The sequence below is a fragment of the Dromaius novaehollandiae genome, chromosome 27 (genome assembly GCF_036370855.1).
Source record: "Dromaius novaehollandiae isolate bDroNov1 chromosome 27, bDroNov1.hap1, whole genome shotgun sequence".
In the NCBI taxonomy this organism is placed as follows: domain Eukaryota; kingdom Metazoa; phylum Chordata; class Aves; order Casuariiformes; family Dromaiidae; genus Dromaius; species Dromaius novaehollandiae.
In genome coordinates this window covers 1,242,583-1,265,861 of record NC_088124.1, presented here as the reverse complement: position 1 = coordinate 1,265,861, position 23,279 = coordinate 1,242,583, and the positions used below count along the sequence as shown (strand labels likewise).

The 23,279-nt window shown below is 44.7% G+C and overlaps 2 protein-coding genes across 3 annotated transcripts in view; both read right to left on the bottom strand.

Moving 5' to 3' along the window:
- IPO9 (importin 9) overlaps window positions 1–10,605 on the bottom strand; it is a 38,911-nt gene extending 28,306 nt beyond the window's left edge. The window contains exons 1-2 of one of the 2 annotated variants that reach the window (XM_064498318.1): window positions 10,348–10,605; window positions 485–546 (exon numbers count right to left, since the gene is read on the bottom strand). In XM_064498318.1, coding sequence (XP_064354388.1) covers window positions 485–546; window positions 10,348–10,513 — 228 coding nt within the window. In that variant the 5' untranslated portion in view covers window positions 10,514–10,605. The remainder of the gene's footprint in view (window positions 1–484; window positions 547–10,347) is intronic. The other variant, XM_064498319.1, reaches the window with a different exon arrangement.
- A 7,257-nt stretch (window positions 10,606–17,862) lies between these two features.
- Window positions 17,863–23,279, bottom strand: part of KDM5B (lysine demethylase 5B) — a 60,713-nt gene continuing 55,296 nt past the window's right edge. The window contains exons 24-27 of the mRNA XM_026101230.2: window positions 21,716–21,827; window positions 20,356–20,510; window positions 19,451–19,777; window positions 17,863–18,722 (exon numbers count right to left, since the gene is read on the bottom strand). Coding sequence (XP_025957015.2) covers window positions 18,585–18,722; window positions 19,451–19,777; window positions 20,356–20,510; window positions 21,716–21,827 — 732 coding nt within the window. The 3' untranslated portion in view covers window positions 17,863–18,584. The remainder of the gene's footprint in view (window positions 18,723–19,450; window positions 19,778–20,355; window positions 20,511–21,715; window positions 21,828–23,279) is intronic.

Genomic DNA, 23,279 nt, shown 5'->3' with positions numbered 1-23,279 from the left:
GACAGGGCTTGCCAAAAATGCAAAAATCTTTGCGAAACGGACAAAAAGCTACTGCAGAAGAAAGATGAACGACAGCCGTTCACTGAGCAAGGATGGCCCAGCCAGCACGGACACAAAAAGGCAGCTTTATTCTCCTAAACCTCTAAAAGGGCACGTGCTAAAGGCCACGATTTGCATGTAACTAAAGAAACACAGAGCTTAAATCTTCCTTTTCAAAAGGAAAAAGACTTTCAGAAAAAAAAGCTGTTGTACAGACAAGCCACATCTCTGCTTGCTGATGCCCACCATCCACCTAATAAGGCTCCTACATGTCCGTTCCTGGTACGGCATTGTCCCAAGTGCCAACCCCAGAGCAAAATATGGGAAAAGGGAGAAGTAATAATGGGAAACAACCTCCAGCATCTCACCTGCAAGCATGAGAGAATATTGTACAAACCAATGAAATCATTAGGTAACTTCTTTCTACAGCTTCAGCAAAGCTCACCTGACGGATGGCCAGAGCTCCCTGGGGATCTACAGTCAGTTCTGCTAAATGAACACCAAATTCTGCAAAGATAAAAAAAAAGAAAGAAAGAAAGAAAGAAAAAATGCTGGTATCACAACTCTTATTCCCACGCAGCAAAGCTAGGCAAGATTTTGGAGAAAGACGTAATACCAACTGAATGAGTCATATGTGGGAAGAAGACAATTCCAAAGCAGAGCTTCTCGAATGAATCACAAGCATTAATTCTCCCCCAGGTTCTCGGCACAAACTCCATTTATTTTTTTTTAACACTCTTTTTTTTTCTCTCGTGGCAGAAGTTTTGCACCTTATTTTAATAACAAGCAAATGATTTAAGACGAGTAATAAAAAACCTTATATATAGCCTACCATCACTAGTCAAGTCCCTACACAAGGGGCCCATGGAAAAGATGCAGGATGGAGTAACAGGGTGGGTTCTCGGACAGCAGTCCCTTCTCAGACTACCTCCATTCACCCACAGAGTCACTTAGACTCTTAAAACACACCCAAAGCTCAGCTCAGGACACACCAAGGACTTTCCCGTGCAAACACTGCACCAGCATCTAACACGCTAGCACCAAAAACGGCCTGTCCCGTCACAAACTCACAAATTCACGGGCGTGGGAACTTCTGCGATAAGAAATTTCATCCAGAAAAAGCACGAGCTCCTTTTAATTACGGAGCAAGTTCTGCAGCACAGGTAAAAATAAAACGCTTTTGCCAATTGTGATGGCTGAGCAGAGGGAATAAAAAAAAAGTGAGAAGAGCAGCTGTTCTGGTACGGCAAATCCATATGCCTCGATAAATTTGCTTACTGTTGCAACAATAAGTTTTGGGTAGCTGATGTCTTTCCTAAACATGTCATTTACTGGGCTAGTCCACTTAAGAAACAGACTGCAGGGCAGAAGGTATGCCCTAAATTCATCTAGTCCAACCTAGCCATCTAGTCTAACTCTAAACCGTGCTCAAAAAGAGTTTCTGAAACTTTCCCTAGCAGCATATTTGAGCGTTCCGCAAATGTGGTTATCTAAGTTTTTTTCCTAACGTCCACCTTAAAAAAAGAACTTTACTGAAAAAATAAGCTTAATATTTTTTCTTTTCCTGTCCCAGTGGACAAGAAATATAATAAGGTACAACATCACTTCTAATAGACTTCTTTGGGGTGGGAGACAATCGCCTCTTACTTTCCCATGTTTGCACTGAACAAATCCAGTTCTTCAACCTTTCTTCATAGATGATGCTATTAAAGAAAAAAAAAACCTTTTTATCTAAGCTGCAAAAACAGCAAGCCTCATTACAAGATGTACTTAACACAACACTCCCCTTAACTGTAGCAATAGTTATTCTTCTAGGCGGCTGCAAGATTACAGGTTTGAACACCGCATTGAATTTTAGCTGCATTTTTAAAAGATATAAATGAACCACGGACCCCAAAGAAATGCAACAGCTTCACACGGTTGCACTTCATGACTATTCCAACTTTTTTTTTGCAATCTTTAAATCTGCGGTTTTCAAGCTTGCATGCATGCTTTCTTTTTTTTTTTTCCCTCCCCCTTCATGTGCAGCACTCTGCACTTGATTCACAGAATCCTGTTTTACTGATTTTAGACCATCTCTCCAGTTTTCCAAGATCTTCTTAATTTTCAGTTCTGCTCTCCAGACAGACTCCAGTGCCTCCCCACTGCCATCGCCGGTAAACCAGAAGTGTACTCACTACCACTGACCAAAAGCTCTGCCTTAAAAGCCCTTCACGTTTGACAGCAAGCCACCGATAACCGCTCCAAGCGCAGGTTTTCAGCCAGCTGTGCTCCTACAATGTTACAAAACCGTCTGTTCTCAGACGGAAAAGAACATTGTGGGGAATTCATAAAAAAAATCTTGCTGAAATCATACCCTACCCAATGCTTATTTCTTTAAGCAACAGGACGGCTCTCCTGTCAAACAAATTTAGATGGATTTTATCAAGAACAGATCATATCAAACCCTATTAGCTAGTTAGCATCCTATTATGTTATGGACACTGGAAAACCGTTTAATGAACTGCTCCAAGAATCCTTCTAGGGCCTGAAGTTAGACTAATCACAAAGTTTGCTGGCTCCTCTTCTCCTCTGCTTTCAACTTATTAGTTTTTTATCGTTTTTCTTCTTTTTGTTGGCTGGGAGCTTTCTATCTGCACTGTGGATAAATGCAATTCAAATGCATCTCTTCGTAAGTGCTTCTTTCACCGACATTTCTTCATGGCTGCTACATCGGAAACATCAAGTCTTCCTCCCAAAACAAAGTTTGTAAAAACAAAAGATCAGCAATGTTGAATGAAGGGCCCGATACACGGGTCATTTAGCAAATATATTTCATCCTCGCTCTGCTTCTCTTCTCCATTAACGAGACATTAATGAAATTCTGCTCCCCAACGCTCCTCCTTCACAACCAAGCCTCATCTACTGCATAGCAAGATGATACAACCTATTAGCTCTCCACCCACAACTTTTCTGAGAAACGAAGGCAGACCAGACCAAAAAAAAAATCAGTATTAAACAAGCAGGAATGAATAAATGAGCAGGACTTTCTAGTGGATCAGTGCTCTTCACAGCCTGGCTTGTTAAAGTTGGCCACCACCAATTGAGATCAGCTTCGCATGACCGTACACAAATGGTTCAGGAGCAGCTCCAGGTTCCTCTCAGTTGTCTCTGCTGGGGGGCAAAGATAGGCACTGGTTGAAAAACTGGCCATGGTAGTTGTCACAGCCAACCTGGGTCAATCCACCGCTGCATGATGGCCAGTGCTCCAAGTTAAAACAACGTTAAGTTTGCCGAGACCGGATCCGAGAACTTTGGAAGCGTCAGAAATCAGGCGTTTGCCCATCCCTTGCACCTCACAGTCTTTAACGCCATGGTCACACATGGTGTTTTCCACAGAAGCAGTGTTCATCAGCATCATGGTAGGGGAATTCAGGTTGAAAGGAGGTCACCTTGTCCAACCTCCTGCTCAAAAGCAGGGTCAGCTAACAGGTCAGAGCAAGGCAGAAGATGGAGGGCATTTTCAGACAGGAAAGGAAAAGAGTTTGGAGTTATAAGGAAGAAATATTGCATAAGTACCTAATGTTCAGCTGTAATTTTTACTCACTACATGAATTTGAACATTTTCTTTGAAGAACTCCATTAGCATCCAGCATGATACTGAACGACTGCTCCAAAAGCACTCACTTATTTTCAGAACACCTTTGAAAACTACAGCTACGTCTTCCTCGTTTCTCAGGAAAGATGGAAAGGCTAAGGTCAAGCTTTTCAAACACCTGTGCTGGTTTTAGGCATCTCACTTGAAAACACATCACAACTTTTCCACGATGCTCAACATGTTTATAGCGTTTCACAGGGAAAGCAATGACTTTTGCTGCTGTGAATAACCAGTCTTTCCGAAAATCACACATCACGTGTCCCAAGGAGAACGTGTCTTGTTTTGATTTCCCACTAGGGCTCCTGGTTAAAAGTTCAGCTGAAGTTATCCATTCACAGGATTTCCATCCGCCTCTGCCCATCGTCCACTCCGCTGTAATTCAAGCTACAACCAAGAGACCATCCATATAAGACTACGTAGTGTGGGCACATTTGTAAATTGTCCAGAATCCCTGCTTCTACACAATACTAGGTTATATCAAACATGACCCAGCTGAAGATAACCATATAAAAACATTTCCTACCTTCAAAAAGGGGAAGCAGAAATACATAACCTAGGCAGGCAAAAGTAAGGCAAGTATCCAGCCTGCAGCCATTTGCGTATCACGAGCACACTTCCACAGCTCAAGAGCCAACAGCCCGGAGACTCAACGCTGTCACTGTAAAACTCAAATTTGTTACGTAAAAAGAAAAAACAGCATGCCCTTCCCAATTATAGTGCTATAACATCAGCCTCAGCTGCAAGTATTTTTCAAATGTATAAGAAGTTGGCAATAAAATTCTGTATTGGCATAGTTTAGAGGAGCATGTCATAGACACTGTTCCTCTTAACAGGTTAGAAGTATGATCCTTCCTTTTGGACACCTGATTAGCAGAGTGGACACTACACGTGTTCCAGCGTTCTTGGAGAACGCTTAGAGACAAAAACCATCCCCAATACAGTAAGAGCTGGAGAAAGAGGCCTTTATTTTTAGATGTTACAGAATTGTCAAGTCACATTATGTTAGCCATTGTATATACACATACACTATAAGAGGTGCTATATAAAGAGCTTAAATTAAATGGACAAAACGGATAAGGAGGGAATGGAAGCGCTATCCCCACTTAACCAGTAGGAAGCCGATAGCAGAATCAAGCCAACCCACTTAACCAGTAGGAAGCTGATAGCAGAGTCAAGCCAAATTAGAGGTACATATAGTTGTACCATTCAACAACCCGGAGCTGTCATTTCCCCTGCCTTCCCCCGAACATCGCTTTTATTCATCTTCCAAAGGGCACCAGACGAACTTTAACCTTTCCATGGACCAGCATTAACTTGTCTTCTCCTCCCAGGCTGGTTTTGTCAGGTAGGGCTTCTTCCCCTCTTTTCCGCCTTACAGCTTGTATTGAGGTTCAGCAGACGCAAGATGCAGAAGCAGTGAAGAGGTTCAGTCACTGGAGATGCATTTTGAAGGGGCTAAAGAGTGATGTATCAGGAAGAAATTGCCACCACATCCTACTTCTGACTTAGTGTCCTTCCTTCCTCAAAAACAGCTGTATTGGATCAGATAAAAGATTCCTCCAGGACAGTTTATCCTTCTTCAGAGGCTCACCTCCGCCTGTGCCTTTCTACCCACCTCCTTGTACAAGCACTGGTGCTTGTCAGACCACGTAGCAAGCTGCTTCAGGGAGCTAGATTTTATCCCTACAAAAAAAATTGAGTAGTCCTGACCTGGCTAAACCCTGCATCAGGAGACACCCAGTGCATGCGATCCATAGGAAGACTCCCCCCTCCACGAGAGCCAATCGCTGTATTGGCTTAACTGTATTACACAACCGAACTCTCAAGTGGCTTAAGGAGAGAGGCTAGGGAAGAACAACATTCTCCCCAATACTTGAATTAGGAACCTCCTGAAACAAATGTGGTGTCCACACCAGTATGTTTAATGGTTCTTGATGACTTTTTCCTCCAAGAGCGTCAAACCACATCTGAGCCACTGCTACCTCTAACGTTCAAAGCATCCAATAGCGATGAGTTCCACAGTTTGCACAGTTAAAAACGTGCTTCCTTTTACTTTACGTTCATTTTATCTGATGTGGTCTTAGCTCTTGCTTTATGAGAAGTCACAAGTAACAGCTCCTCACTCACCTTCCCCACGTCACTTACAATTTTAAAGACTCCTTCTCTGCTAGCTCTTTCCCAGGCCGCAGAGTGAATTGATTTGGTCCTTCTCGGAACAGCAGCTGTTCCACCCTTCCGCACATCTCTGCGCTGCATTTTTACTACTCTGCTTTATCCCTTCTGAAAGCAGCAAGCCAGTAATGCATGCTGCACTCAAACCACAGAGGCACGAGGAATTTATATTGTGCTTTGTTCTCCGTTCCCTTCTCACCAGTCCATTTGCCTTGCAGAGCAGCGAATGGACATTCTCGGGAAATTCCCCACATTAACTCTGACATCTCTTCTCCAAGTGGTAATAGATATTATAGCCCATTACTTTTCAGGTATCGTTTGGGCTGACTTCTCCTCCTCCTCCCCAAGCATTAATTTGCATTTATCAACATTGACTTGCATTTACCATTTGCACACGCCATCACTCACTTCTGCAAAATCATTCTGCAGTTCTTTGCCACCAGTTTTCACTCCCACCGCACGGACTAGCACAGTACCATCAGCAGCTTTGTCACACCACTACTCACTCTTTTCCATAGCATTGATGGACGTATGGAACAGCACAGACCCCAGCACAGCTTCATGTGGGACCTTAACTATCTCCCTCCAGTGTGAATATCACCAGACACTTCCACAAAGTCTTGTATGCAAGCTTTTAACTGGTTATTAATTCAAGACCTGTCCACAGCTGTTAAGTTTCTTCCAAAAATTTCTGGAAGGGAATTTTCTAAAAGCTTCCTGCCAGTCCCAGGACTCCTTCAAACAGCTCTTCTATTAAACATACATTGACTCTGCCACAAAAATCACACGTATCCAGGTCTACTCCTTCCATTTCTTGACACAGTTTTAAGCACTGCCAGCAGTGCAAAAGCCATACCTGATGACCTATGACAACCCCAACATCCATCCCTCTGCTCCTCACTTCGGAGCCCTTATTAAAAGCTGACCTCGCAGTTACTCACATACGTTTATATCTGGTGCCTGAATCACGTTAGTGGCAAGTTGTGTAACACAATCCATAGCACAATAATTTTATATTTGAGCCCCTTTTAAACTCTTGGAGATGCATCATGCAGTGCTTCAGATGCATCTGACCAAGTGAAACCTCTTCTACTGAAGCTTCAACTTCATGGATTCTCTGATGTGTCTCCTTTAAAGAGGTCTTCCAACACGGTAACCTAAGTGAGTAGCAACACCAGGAATTTAGCTTTTCTGTGGTCCTTGAACATATCTTTTACACTTCAAACACCTGGTGGCCATGTAAACTCTCCAAAATGCTTTCTGCTTCTGCTATATTTGAAAGCATTGTCAGGTTTTATGTCTTTAACAAGTCTTTCCTCAATTTTTTGGCCTATCTTCATTTATTTTTCATCAAAAGTGCCAACACCTATGTTCCATGGTCCTCATGTTTACCTTCAACAGCTTCTTTCTACATAATCATACTAGATTTTTGGTTTCTCTCAAGTATTTTTGACAGATGCAATCTACATTTCTTCACCCCAATAGTAAGGTGTCATCAAACATTTTATTTAGCTCCCAAGTCTCCTTTTTGGGAAGTTTCTCCATATCTAAGTACAGAAAGGAGAATACAGCATATTCTTTCCATGCTCCTTGACTAAGGCAAGGGAGAAGGAAAGGGAGAAGGAACCACAGAAGAACAGAATAACTCAGGGTGGAAGGGACCTTAGGAGGTCTCTTATCCAAACTCCTCATCAAAGCAGGGTCAGAAGGATCAGACCAGGTTGCTCAGAGCTTTTTCCAGTCAGGACTTGAATACCTCCAAGGATGGAAACTGCAGAACATTCCTGGACAATCTGCTCCAAAGCACGACTGTCCTCACCGTGAAAAAAATTGCTCCTTATATCCAGTCTGAACCTCTCCTGTTTCAATTTGTGCCCGTTTTACTTCATCCTTCCCCCCCGCCCTTGATGTCCTGACAACCTCCTCATAGTTGTCAAGAGCTACTGTCAGATCCCCTCCTGCCCGAAAGCTTTCTCTTCTCTATCTGATCACCTTGGTGGCCCTTCACTGAACTCAGTTCAGTTTACTGATGCCTTTCTTGTAACGAAGGGATGCAAAACTGGACACAGTATTCCAGATGTGGTTAACGAGCGCTGACAGAGAAGACTAACCACTACTTTTGATCCCATTCACACAGCCCAGGATACAGGTGGCCTTCTTCACTGGCTCACATCCAGCTGATCGCTAGGATCCCCAGGGCCTTTTCTGCAGAGCTGCTCCCCAGTCAGTCAGTCCCCAGCCTGCATCCTTGCAATGGGTTTGTCCTTCCCAGGTGCAGGACTTTGCATCTGTCCCCACTGAATTTCATGAGGTTCCTGCCGGTCCACTCCTCCAGCCTTTCTAGGACCCTCTGGATGGCAGCCCTGCCCTTAAGCACATCAACTGGCTCCTCCCCAATTTGGTGCCATCTGCAAGCTTCAGGAGAGCGTATTTCATTGCCTTCTCCAAGTCGCTGGTAAAGACGTTAAACAGGACAGGTCCCAGGGGAGACCCCCGCGGTACCGGGATTATGACTGCAGAGAACTGTTGCGTGATTTTAGGACACTTGTAAAAGAGAAGGCACAGATGACTCCACTCCTCCTCCCCTGAATATTTCACTGAAGAAGAATGTATCAAATGTTATCCACAAACTGTAGTTTTGTTGCATTTCTAGGCTCTCAAAGGGACCTTAGTGACATCTATCACCAAAAGACTGGAAAAAAAAATCTTCTGCTACAGATTTAACTGCTATTCAAAACATTAGAGAAACTGGGTTTGATTTCTTGTGCTAATATTCAGACTATTTAAAAAAAAAAGTTGCCACTGAAGAGCACACAGTAGCTACGCAAGGCAAGCGCCCTACAGGGCAACAAACCTCACAGCACTTGTGGACTCTCACTACTGCCGTGCCATCTAATCACCGATTAAAACCACCAGTAGCTACAACGGCAACACACAGATTTCCTAGTCATGCTACAAGGAAGACTTAATCTGAGAGAGTTACAGACGTGATATGTTAAAGGTTTGCATAACAAGAAACATTTGACCAGTTCACCATCCTCTCATCACCCCCAGTTTCGTTCTCAGGGTAATATGATCATGGCGCTATTCCTGACCCATTTGCACCCTACCATCTTCCCTTCTCTCTCTACTGTACATTTCCTTCGATAGTGTTTCTGAACTAAAGCTGTGGAGCAAAAGAACTTGAAAATACTCCATAAAACAATTTTCCCATCTGGAGGCAAAACTTCCAGAAGGGCCCACGTGGAGAGGGAACATCAGCACATAACTCAGGACCAGAGGCTGCGACATCTCACTCTTTAGTGCCCAGTTCCTGTAACCGGAGGCGACCTGCACATTTCCCAGTGGCGTCTACAAACTCCACTCTTCTGGGATGGGTTCTAAAATTGGGGCCTATGTGAAAAAAAACGTAGCCATCAATAACATTTTAAGCGTAGGTTCCCCCAAGAGAAATAGTAAGTGCATGCACTAGCTCAGTGCAACGACAAAAAGGTCAAATGAGCATGGGAATAATTAGAGATGCTCTTTGAACTGGAGGCACTTGCTCTTTTAAGCACCAGCCTTTGAAAGCCACAAGGCAGCCACCATTCAGTTCCAGCATCACCCGTGTCCTTACTGCTCCACAATTACCACTCAAACACCCAGAAGCTCTGACGGAGGAGCTTCAGATAAGACAAGGGCATGGATAAGTCTGACCGTACCCAATCTAAACCAAGCCGCTTTTGGGGAAGACCTGCAGGACGTGGCCACGCACGTGGGCACACAAACCCCCAGAAGCAGAGAGGATCTGTGAGAGCGCGACAGAGCTGCCAGACAAAAGGTGCAGCAGGAAGACTTTCTCCAGGGCTGCTCACGCAGCAGTCGCGGATTCTGGCTCAGGTGGAAAGAGCCGCCCAATGCAATGGATCTGCTGCATCAGCATCTGATCTCCCCTTCTCAGCATCCTAGTAGCGGCAAATTTAGATTGCTCCTTGCTCGCTCACCTCCCTTCTCACCCAGCTTGTGAGCAACGTGCCACCCAAACACTGGCTCCAAACCGGACTAGAGCAGCGCCTAAGTACCCTGGAGAAACCGGCTGTGCTTCTCTTCACACTTTTCCTATCCGGATGAAGCCCATACGTGTGCCGGGCAAAAACTACACACGTGCTAACCTGCAGGGGAATTTCTGAGCTGATGCACAACTTGTTTAAAGGAAACCGGGCGCAAAACGCAGAACCTGTAGGGAAACAGCTCGCGGGGCGCTTCTGCTCCCCCCGCGGGCCCGAAAGTTGACGCTGGAAGTTTTGAGCGAGGCGCAGGCGCCCGCGCGGCACCGCGGCGCCGGGCTCAGGCGGAGCGACGCCCGGGGCGCTCGGCCGCGGCGGGGCGATGGCGGCGGCGCCGCTGCGGGGCGGCCGCGGCGAGGCGACCGCTGCCCCCGGGGCCGAGCCCCGCGCCGCCGCCCGCCCTGAGGAGGCGGCGCCGCCCGCCCGGCCCGGCCCGGCGCGGCCCGCACTCACCCTCCGTCACCTCCAGCACCTTCACCTGCTCCTCGGCGGCGGCGCGCACCGCCTGCACCGGGCACAGGATGCCGGTGAGCGTCTCCACCAGCGCCTCCTTCAGGCCCTGCGCCACCGGCCCCGGCCCGCCGCCGCCCGCGCCGCCCGCCGCCGCCGCGCCCGCCATGGCGCCGCCGCCGCCGCCCGCCGCGCGCGGGCTACGGGCCGCCGCGCGCGCCAAACGCACGCACGCACGCGCGCGCGCCCCGCCCCGCCCCCCAGCGGCCCCCGCGGCGCGGCGGGAGAGGCGCCCCCGCGGCCCGCAGCGCCGCCGCCCGCCCGGCGGGGAACTGCGGCTGCGAAATGGCGGCCGCCCCTCCCCGCCCCGCAGAGGCAGCGCCGTTGCTCATTGGCGCCGCCGGGCCCGCTGAGGCCTCCGGAGCTGGCCGAAACGGGGCCGAAACGGGGCCGAAACGGCCCAAATCAGAGTCGCGGCGAGAAGTTCCCGCGGCGGTTGGCGGCCAGGGGCCAGCGCCGGCCCCAGAGAGGCCACCGGCGTCGCTGCTCCCCACATGGGATATGACCAAAGAGATGGTTTAACTCAGACACAACTAAGGAAAAGTTTGCGATGAAAAGCAGGGGCCCGGAGGTGGCCTCCTACGTGCCATGCCTTTAATTTGGCTTTTAAATAAAATTCACCCTTGGAGCCGCTTTGGAGCAGGCCCAGCGCTCGCTCGGGGCGCCTATGGCAGCGTGCTGGGCGGCGGGGATTTTTCTGAGCTGAATATTTGTTTTTTCTTCCTCTTCAGCAAAAGCACGGTGAGACTACGGCAGTGATCCGTACATAAAAATAGCCCAATACAGTGGGCGAATCTCGTCAGTGCTACAGAGAAAGAAGTCATGCTAATCCTGCGTTTGGTCTGGCTGTAACATGCACTCGTAACTCCGTCCCTATAGGTCTCTCACCACCCAGACTCCCTCCAGCATGATGAGGGAATTAGTCTTTCGAGAGAAACTCTTACTCTTTTTCTGATCACTCTGTGAGGGTTTTCTTGGCCTGTGACACTGTAAAGCTACATGAGGGTTATCAAATGGTCACCTGGTAATAAATGTGCAACCGTTAAGAGTATTTGGCTATGAGCCCTTTCCTGGTGCTATTTATTTTAAGCATGCCTTGCCATTTGTGCCCAAGTCCTTGTTCCCCTAGAGACATACTCTCGCCATTCAGCCGTCACGGTTTCTGTATATTTTGTTATATTCCAGGTCAGCTTTGCCAGCCTCTTCTCTAGTCCATTCCTCTGGGACGATGTGTCCGGTCAAATTCTTTCCCGGCAATATGTTTTGAAATGTTCTTGTCAAGAAAGCTGCAAGCGAATGCTGATATAAATCATGCATGTAAATTCTGGAATTCTGGAAAAAGTTGTTCTCTGCAAGTAGAAACAGCAACTAAAAATACTGGAGAAACACGAGCCCGGGTGTCCTGTCCCTGAGTGCGAGCAGTGGTGGCTGGGACCTGCTTCCCTCGGCCACAGCTGGGACCTTAACTGCAACCGTGTCAGTCACAGGGAGTCGCTCGGTCTCCCTGTCCGGGCAGTGGAGTGCGTCAGCCCTTCCAGAAGGCGACTCTTCACATCCAAAGCAGGCACTCAGTGGAGATCGCTTGAATCACTCTCTGGAAGCTCCTCTCTGTTTAGACTAGACACTTTCCAGACAACTGCACTTAGGTACAATGAATCCACCGTGACATTAAAAATGTCCCAGCGCTATGAAATTAGCTTTTACTCTCTAAAAGAGTTAGGAAAGCTGGGCTGGCAGACCCCATCTTTCCCCCTAAACTAACCTGGGCCAGGGCACCGGCTCAGGCAATGCCCAGCACTCTCAGTCCCATGCCAAAAAGCGCTCTCCCAGGCAACAGACAGTGACTTGAGGGTAGCAGAGATCATTCCCGATAAGCAACATGGGCAAGACCATTCCAGGCTTGTAGGGTATCCCCAGAGCAGAGTTTATCTAGCCTGTGATCCTCCTTTTTGTGCAAGGCACTGTACAACTGCTCTGAATGCTCCAACTTGTCCTTCTGTTTGTACAAATTACATTTGTTTGAATCTTCCAGGCTTTTTCAGGCTTGAATTCCCACCTGTTTTGTACGTTGCATGGTCTCTTCACACACAGTATCTGCACAGATGCTTCCTCCAAAGCTAGCAAATTTAGAGCTCACGTTTTAAGTGCCATATATTTTGTGGCAAAGCTGAAAGTGTCCTTACACTTATCTTTTCTTTAGACATGCTTTAGGGAAGTTAAGTTCATTCTTTGCAAAAGATTATGGTCTTAGTGTGAAAAGGTATTTTGTGATGAACTCCTGGTTTCTTCCTGCGTTTCGATCCGTGCTTAGCACAGGGCAAACCTTTGGGCTCCCCTGTGGACCTGCTCTAAGGAAGACCCCCAGGGAAAGATGCACAGCTGATATGGGACTGGTGTAACGAGCAAAAAATCCTCCAAAAGAAATAAGGGCCAATGCAAGGGACAGGCACAGTATCAGCCTGCGTGAGGACAGGAGAGTGTGCTCCAGCCTCTCCAGTACGCCAAGGAAATTATGCCTGGCCAGTCCCCAGCTGGATTAAAATTTAACTTCAAGCAGCAGCAAGAACATGAAACCCCAAATGCCCAGCAGCCACTGGAGCAGCCCAAATGCTCTACAAATATTCTCTGACACTGGTTTATCCTTAACAAGCCCTGTGTGATGGAGATCTCATCAAGCTAAGTGCATATTCTGTAGATAGGGAGCTACTATTTTTACTTTGCTTTATAAAATAATACTTCTAAAATATTTCTAAGTTATTAGATGTCCAGTTCTCACAGATTTCAGGAGCTGAGCCTACACACTTTGAAAAATCTGGCCCAGTACTGCAATTCAATGCTCAGGCACCTTTAAGAACATTACTGCAAGTAGGAAGTTTGACAAACTTTTCGTAACTTGGAAAATTTGAGGTACATCAGGTACTTTCATATGCAGATGAGGCTGCACTTTTTTTTTTTTTTTTTTAATTTACGGTATGTCAGTGTTTCTTCCCAACCATATTTTGGAGATATGCTGCTGGCTCCAAAATTCATACTTCTTTGTTTTCTTCATAAAACATCTGCTTGTTCTACCCAAATTCTTTTTACTGGAACCCCCTGATGCCACGTTCAATTTTTGTCTGTCTCATGTGGAAGCTGTATGTTGAACTCGGGCATTATTAACGTAGTGTGACTGCTTTATCTCCCATTCCACATCTATTTTTTTTTTTATTCTCTTCTTGGTGTGGGGCTGTTGCCTCCAAAGTCTGATGTATCTACATCCTAGAGGAGAACTCTCTAAACCTGGCTTTTTTACTTCTCCTGAACATAGGATAAAGCTATTTTTCAGGGCTGTACCTCAACCCTTCTCTTGCAAAACGGTATTTATTTCTAGATCATAGCAATGAAGAGTCACCTCAACTTCTTAATTTTGCTTCCAGGTAGCTGCTGCCTCCCTGTGTATTCTGGAGACCTTCCCTCCCTAAAATGTGTGAAAAGTGTATTCGTGTCCTACATATGTATCTCTCCTACCAGCAGAAACAGCAACTGCAACAGTCGTTACTGCTCTTGTTCTTCACTGATCTTTTGTCTGCCTTGCCAGGAAACTGGCCTACAGCTGAAGTCCCTCACTGTAACTCCCTTTTCCCTGAAGTACGCTAATATTTAAACAATGCTCCATACATCAGTCTGCTGTAATACAAAACAGCTTTTGTGTCATTCTGTAAAATTAGCTGCATTTATTCCATTGTTAATACGAAAATATATGCGTTTACTCAGTATTAGACCCGCTCATCCCCGTCCTTGGGATGGAGTAAGAAATCACTGCTGAAAGCCCGCAATGCACAAAGAAGGTATTTCAATTCTGGTTTTTTCCTTAGTGACATTTGATATGCAAACACATGACTCCACAGCTGTAAAGGGAACATTCCCCTCCCTGAACCAATTCCATTTATATCCCCTAATTTCAACTGAAATGTGAAATATTGGGGACTAACGTATTGTTTATAAGAAAATGTCTTTTTCTGTATCTGGAACTCATTTTAACCGCTAAATATTTATACCTTTCCTGTCTTCCCCATCCTAAAGAAGCAGTTGCAGCATAGACTATCACCCAGAAGATGCTGGGAAAGGGAAGGACTGGATTATTTTGTGGCTTATTTTTAAGATGGGTTTTTAAACCAAGGAATTTACACCAAATCCTTGGCATGCTCTTTTCCCCCAAATGCTTTGTTGCACAGATTTTCATCTTTGCTGGTGGCCGATAGGGCTAACCACTCATCACACCAATAGCTAAATTCCAGCAACAATTTCTACCCGTGGAAAATAAATAATGTGCATGCATTATCTGTGTGGAGAAACCAGATGGCGCATTAGGTGGTAGAAGGGAAGGGTTTGAAGGAAACCAGTGTCACCTTAATTTAGGAAGCACTGACATGTGACAGCTAAAAACCCTAAAATCTCTTTTTGTCACCTTCAGAAGCAGCACTCTGCAAAGATCCAAGGCTGCAGATCCATGCGTTTACCCAGCCACTGCCAAGAATCTGGGTATGCAGTAACCTGTTTGGTTACCATTGACTCCAAGCTTCCTTCAAAACTATCTTCTGAAGATAGCAAAGCCAGCTCTGATACCTTAGCCTTTGGTTTCACAGCTGTTAGTTACTGTGGATTCAAGGCATCTCCAAAGTGTTTTGGAGTCATGAAGCCTTTTAATTTCATATTTGCTTCAGAAACAGAGAGCCAGGGCCAAAAACTTGCCCCACAGATGGTTCTTCTCTCAGAGGCTGACAGGGGAGTCAGTGCTAGAAAGTCCAATTCAAACAATTTAGGCACCTTGCAACCAGGTCCTGGAACTGGGCACCAATGCCTTCAGCACTACGATCTTCATTTTAAATGTGTGGAGCCAGACACTCGCCTCTCCTTGAGATCGAGCATCTTACTGGTGTTATATTTGAAGGGCCTTGTGACCAAAACTGTGTGTTAGTCTGTTCTGGTACTCTTCCCATAGCATGAAAAAATGCACATGGAGCAGATCAAAGATGGCACGACAGGTATGACCTCACCTTCTGAAGAATGGAACAGGAAGCCTTTAAATAAAATCAGATTTTTCTGCCTCAGATTCACAAACAGGTCAGCTAATTGGATTTTTGTCCCACCTATTTTATGATTAAACTACTCTACAAGCCATAACCTAGGCTATGGTGAACCACTATTCTTATTTAAAGTATTAGGACTTGAGGGAGCCAAGGAGATTCATGTGTCCAGCTGCTTCATTCTAGAAAGCAAATGAAGCAGAGCAGCATGGGGAGAACATCCTTTCTTTTTTTGTTTTGGTTTCTCCTTAGGAATTTTAGAACAGGCAAGAAGGGGGGTTACAGGGACGGCTGATATTCCCTAACAGGCCCTGCTGTTGCGAGCGCTCTGCCCTGACTGGCATCTCCCCCGATGAGGGACGTGCCAAGGACACTCAAAAGAAGAGCCCACTTTGAAGCAAATAACAAATCTCTTGCTCGTTTAGTTCAACACAGTCAAAAATTGACTTAATCAAGTTTTAAGCATCCATGCAAGGAAGTGGTCCCGTGGCACAGGAGGTGCTACTACTTCCACAGTAACTTCCAGCCACCAGGTCGTAAAGTCTGAATTCTAACAGGAAATAAGATGCCAGTCTTCAAGAATATATCCTATATATTGGCACAGGTTATCCAGGGACTAAGTCTTCCATTTCCTGAAAATTTTAAAGAAAAGATGTAGTTACTTTAAAAATGTTACACTGCAATTCTACCGCACTCAATCTTGATGACGAATTACGCAATCGGGATCACAAAGGTTTCCTCTGCCTCAAAAGCCCAAAAAACTCACAATTTTCACTTGGTCCTGTGGTGAAGCATAATCCTAAAATTAATTGCATCATATTTGCTCCAGCACTTTTTGGTAAACAGCCATTTCTTCAACAGAAATAAAAATAAAAGGAATACTGTGAGAGAAAACTTTTTAAAATTTTCAGCTACATCACAACACTGTGCAAGCTCTTTTCAAGTTTGTTCATTTGCCCCCTTTGGAAGCAAGATATTACCAATGGGCTTGGACAGTTACCTTAATGTTGCATAAAGGCTTCATCCAACCAAGATCACGTAACATCCTTTTGGTAATTACAGTAAATAATACGTAAAAGTCACAGTATGAAAGCATATGCACATTTAAGTAATTTAATGTTGTAACTGTGGTCATGTTGCCTTCCCCCACCACCATCCATTTTAGACAAATCATCTATGCTGAAGATGCTCTCTACGGTTAGTTAAAAATCAACAAGAGACTAAAAAGCTTATTAAGTGCTCAAAAACCCTGTAAAATCTAATTCTTATACAGTTCTTATTCCATGCTGAGTTCCACCATATACTGCACAAAGGCTTTGCAGTAGGCCCAGAAAGTCAATTGATCTGCATGCTTCTGGCCCATGGAAAAGATCCAGAACTGGCAGAGGAAAAAGTCACTAGCAACTTTCTTTTGATCAGGAGCTGAGGGAACACCAGTACTGCCACATTTCTGGTGATGACAGGGTATCGTAAGGACAACACTCTCTCAGATACAAAGACCTCCCATCTCCTAGGGCTTTAGACGTTGTCTTTGGCAGACAGAGGCCACATCACTGGCACCAGTCTGCTTCCAAAGAAGTAATTATATTCCATGTATTTAGTGTAGCCCATGTTGAAAGAAAGAAATAACCACTCCTCCTCGAAGGTCTAGTTCTTCTCTGACAAAGAACTGCTGCTGCTCTTTTCCTATGCTCCCGACTGCGCTGCTGACACACTGCTTTTGTCCGTCTCTTGTGCCTGTTCTCCTCCTCTGGGCACCCAGACATGGACCACTTAGGTATTTTATTCCCTTCCCCTCAGGACATTCTCACCTTACTGCCATCAGCTGCACCTCCCCTTCTTCCTCCCTTGGTTAAGGTCCCTAAGCACAATCTTTGATAGATTCACAACCTGTCTAAAGATTTCCTCATTCCTCAAGCTTTTAGCTGAATGCAAGCAAAAGCAGCTGAAAGGAAGCTGCATGTGGCCAGGCAGTGGACCACCAGCAAGTGCTCTGCTGGACAAGCTGGCAATATGTGCTGGAGGGAAAGTCTTTCCTTTAGAAGTCAGCTGGACAAGGCTGGCAAAAGAAGCTTCCCCTCACTTTTGCCTTCCGGGTGAATTCTCCTAATCACAGATCTTAGTTTTGACCCTTTATTCACCCAACTTGTAAATAATCTAAATTGTGGAAGAGCTTTGAAAAAGACTTTAGAAAGTACTTTTGGTGCGAGTAAGATTTTGATCTGCTTTCTCCTCCCAAATCTGAATTTATGAGGAAGGTAAGAAGATATCATGCCTTTTGCATTTAGGGATTTTTTTTTTTTTTTTAAAGAGGGATTTCTCTTGAGTAAGAGAATCCATCAATGCAATCAAGATCAATCAAGAGGGAAATGAAACTGCATTTCAAGCTCTCTAAAAACACCAACATTTAATTTTATAACATAACCAGGGGTTTATTCCACAATATAAACTGCAACATTTGATACAAGCTACCCAAAAAAGGAGAAAGCCAAAATACAGCTGTGGCAATTACTTTACAGAGCTTTTTCTGTCTTCTACATCACCGGGCCATCAGTGACACTAGGATCTAACATTTGCTTTCTGTACATCAACCAATGCTAAAAGCAACACGCTGTCCAGAATTGTCATTCCAGTCACTGAAACCAGACATAGAAGTTATTGCTCAGATAAATAAATCTAGTCTACGAAAAAACAAAGTGGAAAAAAACTAAAGTCTCCAAAGAGTTAACAGAGTAAACAGGGATTTCCTCAAAAGAGGATTTATTGGAAAATTCATGGTGCAGTTTTTTTTGCACCTAAACCAAGCTGAATTAAATATGCCGGTAAATCCCAGAGAGGTAATTTAATGCTGTACAATAAAAGGTGCATGTTTCAAATGCCTTCCAAATTGGTGGAAACCCCTGCTAAACAGTCAGCATTTCAAACCTCAACAACCACAAACAGATCAAGGGAAAATACAAAAGTGTCAAAAATTATTTTGAGTTCTGGAAAATGATCCCATGAGGATAGAAGTAGCACCATTTGCAGTCTGGCTCTTAAACCAGCCCCTGTGGCTTTGCGGAGAAACTCTGATAACCTTCTTTACTCAAGTCCTGAACGTTTTGTGGGGAGTTTTTACTTCCGATATTGAGAGTCCTTCCCAGTGCAGCTGACGCAGATGTAGTCTTCCTTCTCCGCCATTTCCGGAGAGATGCCCACACACACCTGGTGGAACCACTGGTTGCAGCTGCCATCGCACTGGACCCAATCCACCTATTTAAGAACAGACACACTGGTGTTCGGAGAAGGGCCAAACAAATAAATGCAGCTTTTATTAGTTAGTTTGGGGCTTTTAACTGAGTAAGTCATGCCCCGTTCTACAACTGACTAATGCCGGATATTTAACCTTATGCTCCCCATCCTCTGAACTCCTGCTACCCAGGTCCTCTACAGTTGAGAGAAGGGCACACTTCCCTCATTCCTCCTGTTGCGTCCCCACTTATAGCAAGATTATGCATGGCAACTTCACTATGATCTCCCCAGTTGTCTGGGCATGTCCTCCTTTTTCATTTTTCAGTATGGAAGGATCTGTGCAAAGCTCCAAGACTCTGTGCCTGTCCATACAAAGGTTAGGATCGACAAAGTCTAACTACACCCGTGTTTCTAGAGCACGGGTGACTATGCTGTCTGCTCACCCCACCTCCTCCAGTTCCATGCAGATGTTTTGATGTCCACCTGCCTTCCCAATTCCCAGCTGAACAGCTGCTCTGAGAGAAGGTGGGAAGGTTCGTTCCTAAAGGTGTGCTAACAGCAGCAGACGCTGTCTCTGGGCCTGTCAGAGGGGGCTGAGGCAGGTCATTTTGCTGCACAACCACCTTGGATTGCTGAAGTGCCTCGTGCTCTCTTTGTAAACAGTACTTACATAGCGAAAAAATTTCAGTGCAGTTGAGTGTTCTAGATCCCAGCATGCAGTACACCATAGTTGCTTTGCCTCTACTAACCTCATCTCCCTCAGGCTGGAGACAGTTCACAGCAGGGCAGATGGCATCTTCATCCTCAGAGTCCTCCTGCTCAGAAAATGACGTATCTGAGGGGAACAAGTGGCTTTCACTGGAACGCTGCATCTCAAAAAGACGCTCCCGCTCTCTCTCCAGTCTGTTATTGCAGAGATCCTTTGAGTGATTCAGTTTCAGTTTCTTCTTTTTTGGTGTTCTTATTTGTTTTACCCTTGCTCTCTTCTCATCACAGAAGCTCTCTCTTTCAAAACGCCTTTTTAGTTTTCTCTCCATATAACTAATTCCATCCTTTTTCCCTCGGCAGCACTCATTCTATTGGAGAGATATTATGGCAAAATCGTAATTATAAGTACACAAGTACAAAATCATAAGTATGCAACTAACACTCATTATATTCTGTTATTCTTTGACTTGCCTTCCCCTTCCACATCTCACTTATGATGAAAAGGCAGCTGCATGCTCTATCAAACATTTTGCACTTACACCTAACACTAAAAGCCAAGTACAGGGTCACACTCAAATGACAGAAATTTATAGAATAAAGACTCATTTCCTGTCTCTAAGTCTGCTGCTCTGGAGGCAGCTTTCTAGGAAAGCCTCTTATTTGCAGGACATGCTTCATCATTCAGATCAGAATGGATGTCTTTAAACACAGAGGATGATGACAAAAAGCAGATTCAAGTGGCAGAAATGCGTTAGATAACAAATGACACTCACTAGTTTGTAAGAAATTCTTTAAATTTTCAACTTCTTAACCTCTTTTGAACAAGGAAAATTGATTTTCATGGAAGTACAAACACGTGCACAAACCTATTGTAAAGCTTATGGGTCCAGGCAGAGCAACCTACTCAAGAGTGACCCCAATCTCATCGCCATTGCCAGACACTTGCCTTTTCATTTGCTGGACCAACTGATGACCTCGGCTCTGTTTGCAGACCAGGGCTTTGCTTGGTGAATAGGATCTGGTACAGCTCCTGTATTTCAGGCAGAGAAACCTGTAGCAGCTGGGCTTCCATCATCAACTCATCCAGCTCTGTGCTAATGACTATCATGAGAGAGAGGGAGAGAGAGGAAAAGGAATTCTTCAATGTCAGCATTGATGAGAACTGCACAGATAATGAAAATTCTTCTGTGGTAGCACATAAGAAAAAGCTGTGAAAGACTTTGTTTGATCTGCAAGTGTACAAATTAACTCTTATCTGTTCACTCTTTGCTGCTCATTTTTAACAGCAAGGTTAAAAAGAAAGATAAATGCTTGCACAGAAGTAGGAAAACAGCAAAGAAAAGTCTGCTGAGCAATGACCCCCTTGCTACACAACAAGTGGATGAGTGAACACGCTGTGTGGCATCTGTAAGTGAAGCCAAGAAATTAGAAGAGAAAAAGGAGAGCTGAGAGGATGGGTGTTAAAACTGATTCCTGCTGTACATCACCACTCACTACTAATATCAAGCTTACAAAGCTTTTGCAATAGGATTTTGAAGTAGACAGTCACAGTTACAGTAGGTCAAAATCACTGTGTAAATCACAGCTTTTTAATATAGTATTCAGGACAACTCAAATATGGCCTGTAAGCTAAATTTGGCACTAGAAAGCACTGTCTTGATTGATTTTAATCATAACTTTAAACTGAAGTAAACAATATGTAATATCAATATGGACTAAGCAGTACCAACTCAAAAAAACAGGACGATAAGGCTAGACCTAGGTCCTTCGGGCAGCAGCAGTCTGTATCAAGAGGAAAGAAATCATAGATAACTTCTTACAGTCCTAGCATGACACCATGTCTCTGTTATCTGATATACACAAGTTCTGAGCTAGGAAGCACAGAGAACATACTGCTGAGTAATCTGGACTCCTCCAGCAGCCACAGCAGCTAAGAAAATACTCAAGTCTGTGTGACCCAGACAGTTGTTCTGTAAGCAAAACCTATGTGGACTGGTGTCCCATGGATTAGTATCCTGTTGTCTCCAACATTACTTCCCTGTGTTATCCTTCCCCAGCTCCTACAAATTCAATATTTTCTCCCCTCCCCTCTCCCATCCATTTTCCTTTCCCATATCTCCTGTTTGGCTCACCACAGTCCAGTATGTGCTGTGCATGTGGGAAGGGGCCAGCTGACTGCTCTATCTTGGAATGAATAAGGGCTGAATAATTACTGATTTTCTCTCTGGAGGACAAGTCAGCATCTCCTGTTAACCAGAACATCCCCCCACATCAAAGAGAGAAAAATGAAGTAGAAGATTACAAACCATGAAGGGGGATGCAGTGTTGTCCTGTAGAAAAAGAAGAATGTAAATATATGGTTCTGTTATCCCAGTCACGAGGCATGGAGAACGACATAGCTCCAATTGTCTGAGAAACCTAGGGGGGAAAAAAAAAAGCATAATTTTTTTACTCCATATTTCATCTTAAAACATCAAAAGACAGTAACAGAATCAGAACTTGTTTCTTGTAGAAATGCTTAAACTTTTATTCCTGTAATGCATTCAATCTAATTCACATAAATCCTTCATCCTAAACCTGGAAATAAGCAAAAGCAACTTGATATCCAAAATTCTTAGCTGTGAACTGTGGTTTCCCACAGACATCAGAAAATAGCCCTCATGCATGCAGCAGCATTTTCTACCAGAAGAGAGTAAGCTTGTAGAGTAGAGTAGAGTAAACACACAGTCACTTAAAGGATAAATTATTGATTTCTGGAAGATCTTCAGCTCTGGAACTGACCCAATGTAGATTCTACAGTTTCCTTCTTTTGTTCTGTACAATGAAGTGATTTCTCACACCGAATGATGTGCCTTGATCTGATGAGACACCAAATTGTTTTGAAGCACATTTTGTTAGATCAGCATGCACAGAAGACATGCCAATGGTGAAACGTGCATTCACTTGTGCAAAGGCTACTAGTGCAAGATAGCAAATGCCAGTTTTCCACTCATAAAATATCAGAAAGGCACTTTTGAAACATAAGACAGTCAGATGAATTACTCCAGCTGCAGCATATCCAAATAATGCCTATCAGCAGCTCCTCGTTTCCACATGCTATCCTTACCTTCTAGAAATTATCAACACCTTCACTCCAACCCACTTCTGTCAAGTGGTTCAGCTAACCTCTTCATCAGGTTAGTCTCTAAATCAGCAGAGCTGAGATGGTGATAATTTCCCAAAGAAGGGAGAGAATGAGTAACTGGAGGTAGACTGCACAGCAGGTAGCCATTAACCCCAATCTGCTGTATTCAGAATAGTTCAATCTAAATAAGCTTAGATATAGTAGGTGCCTGTTCTAAGGATGGTCAACGGCAGCTGGTCCTTAACTTGCTGAACTACTTGTAAAAATCTCAGACGCCTTTGAAAATATTGTCATCTATCTCAATATTGAAGAGTCTGGGCCCCTTTCAAGATCTGGCTCTCATCAGTTGCTCACAGCTGTTTTTCAACTGAATTTTTCAAACTCAGCTAAATGCTCCATGTCTTCACTTTGCCTAGTGCCAAAGAAGCCCAACTCCAGTGGTTACTGTTACGAGTTTCTCTGGGGGAACAAGAGTATTGGATTACCTCAGACAACAGGAAAAACACAACTGCTACAGGACAGGAGAGCGGTGCTGAGACACCCAATTCACAAGGCAAAAAAGAACCTGAGTCCACCGAGACTAAAGTTTTGGCTCAGAGCCTTTATTGAGCTGGCTCCAGCAGGGTGTCTCTGAACTGCCCTCGGTATTACTGGCTCCAGGGAGGCTTATTAGCTCAGCCTCAGTAAAGGACCCAAGCTGACTCACGTGGTCATCACTGAGCTTCCCAAGAACTTCTCAACTGGGA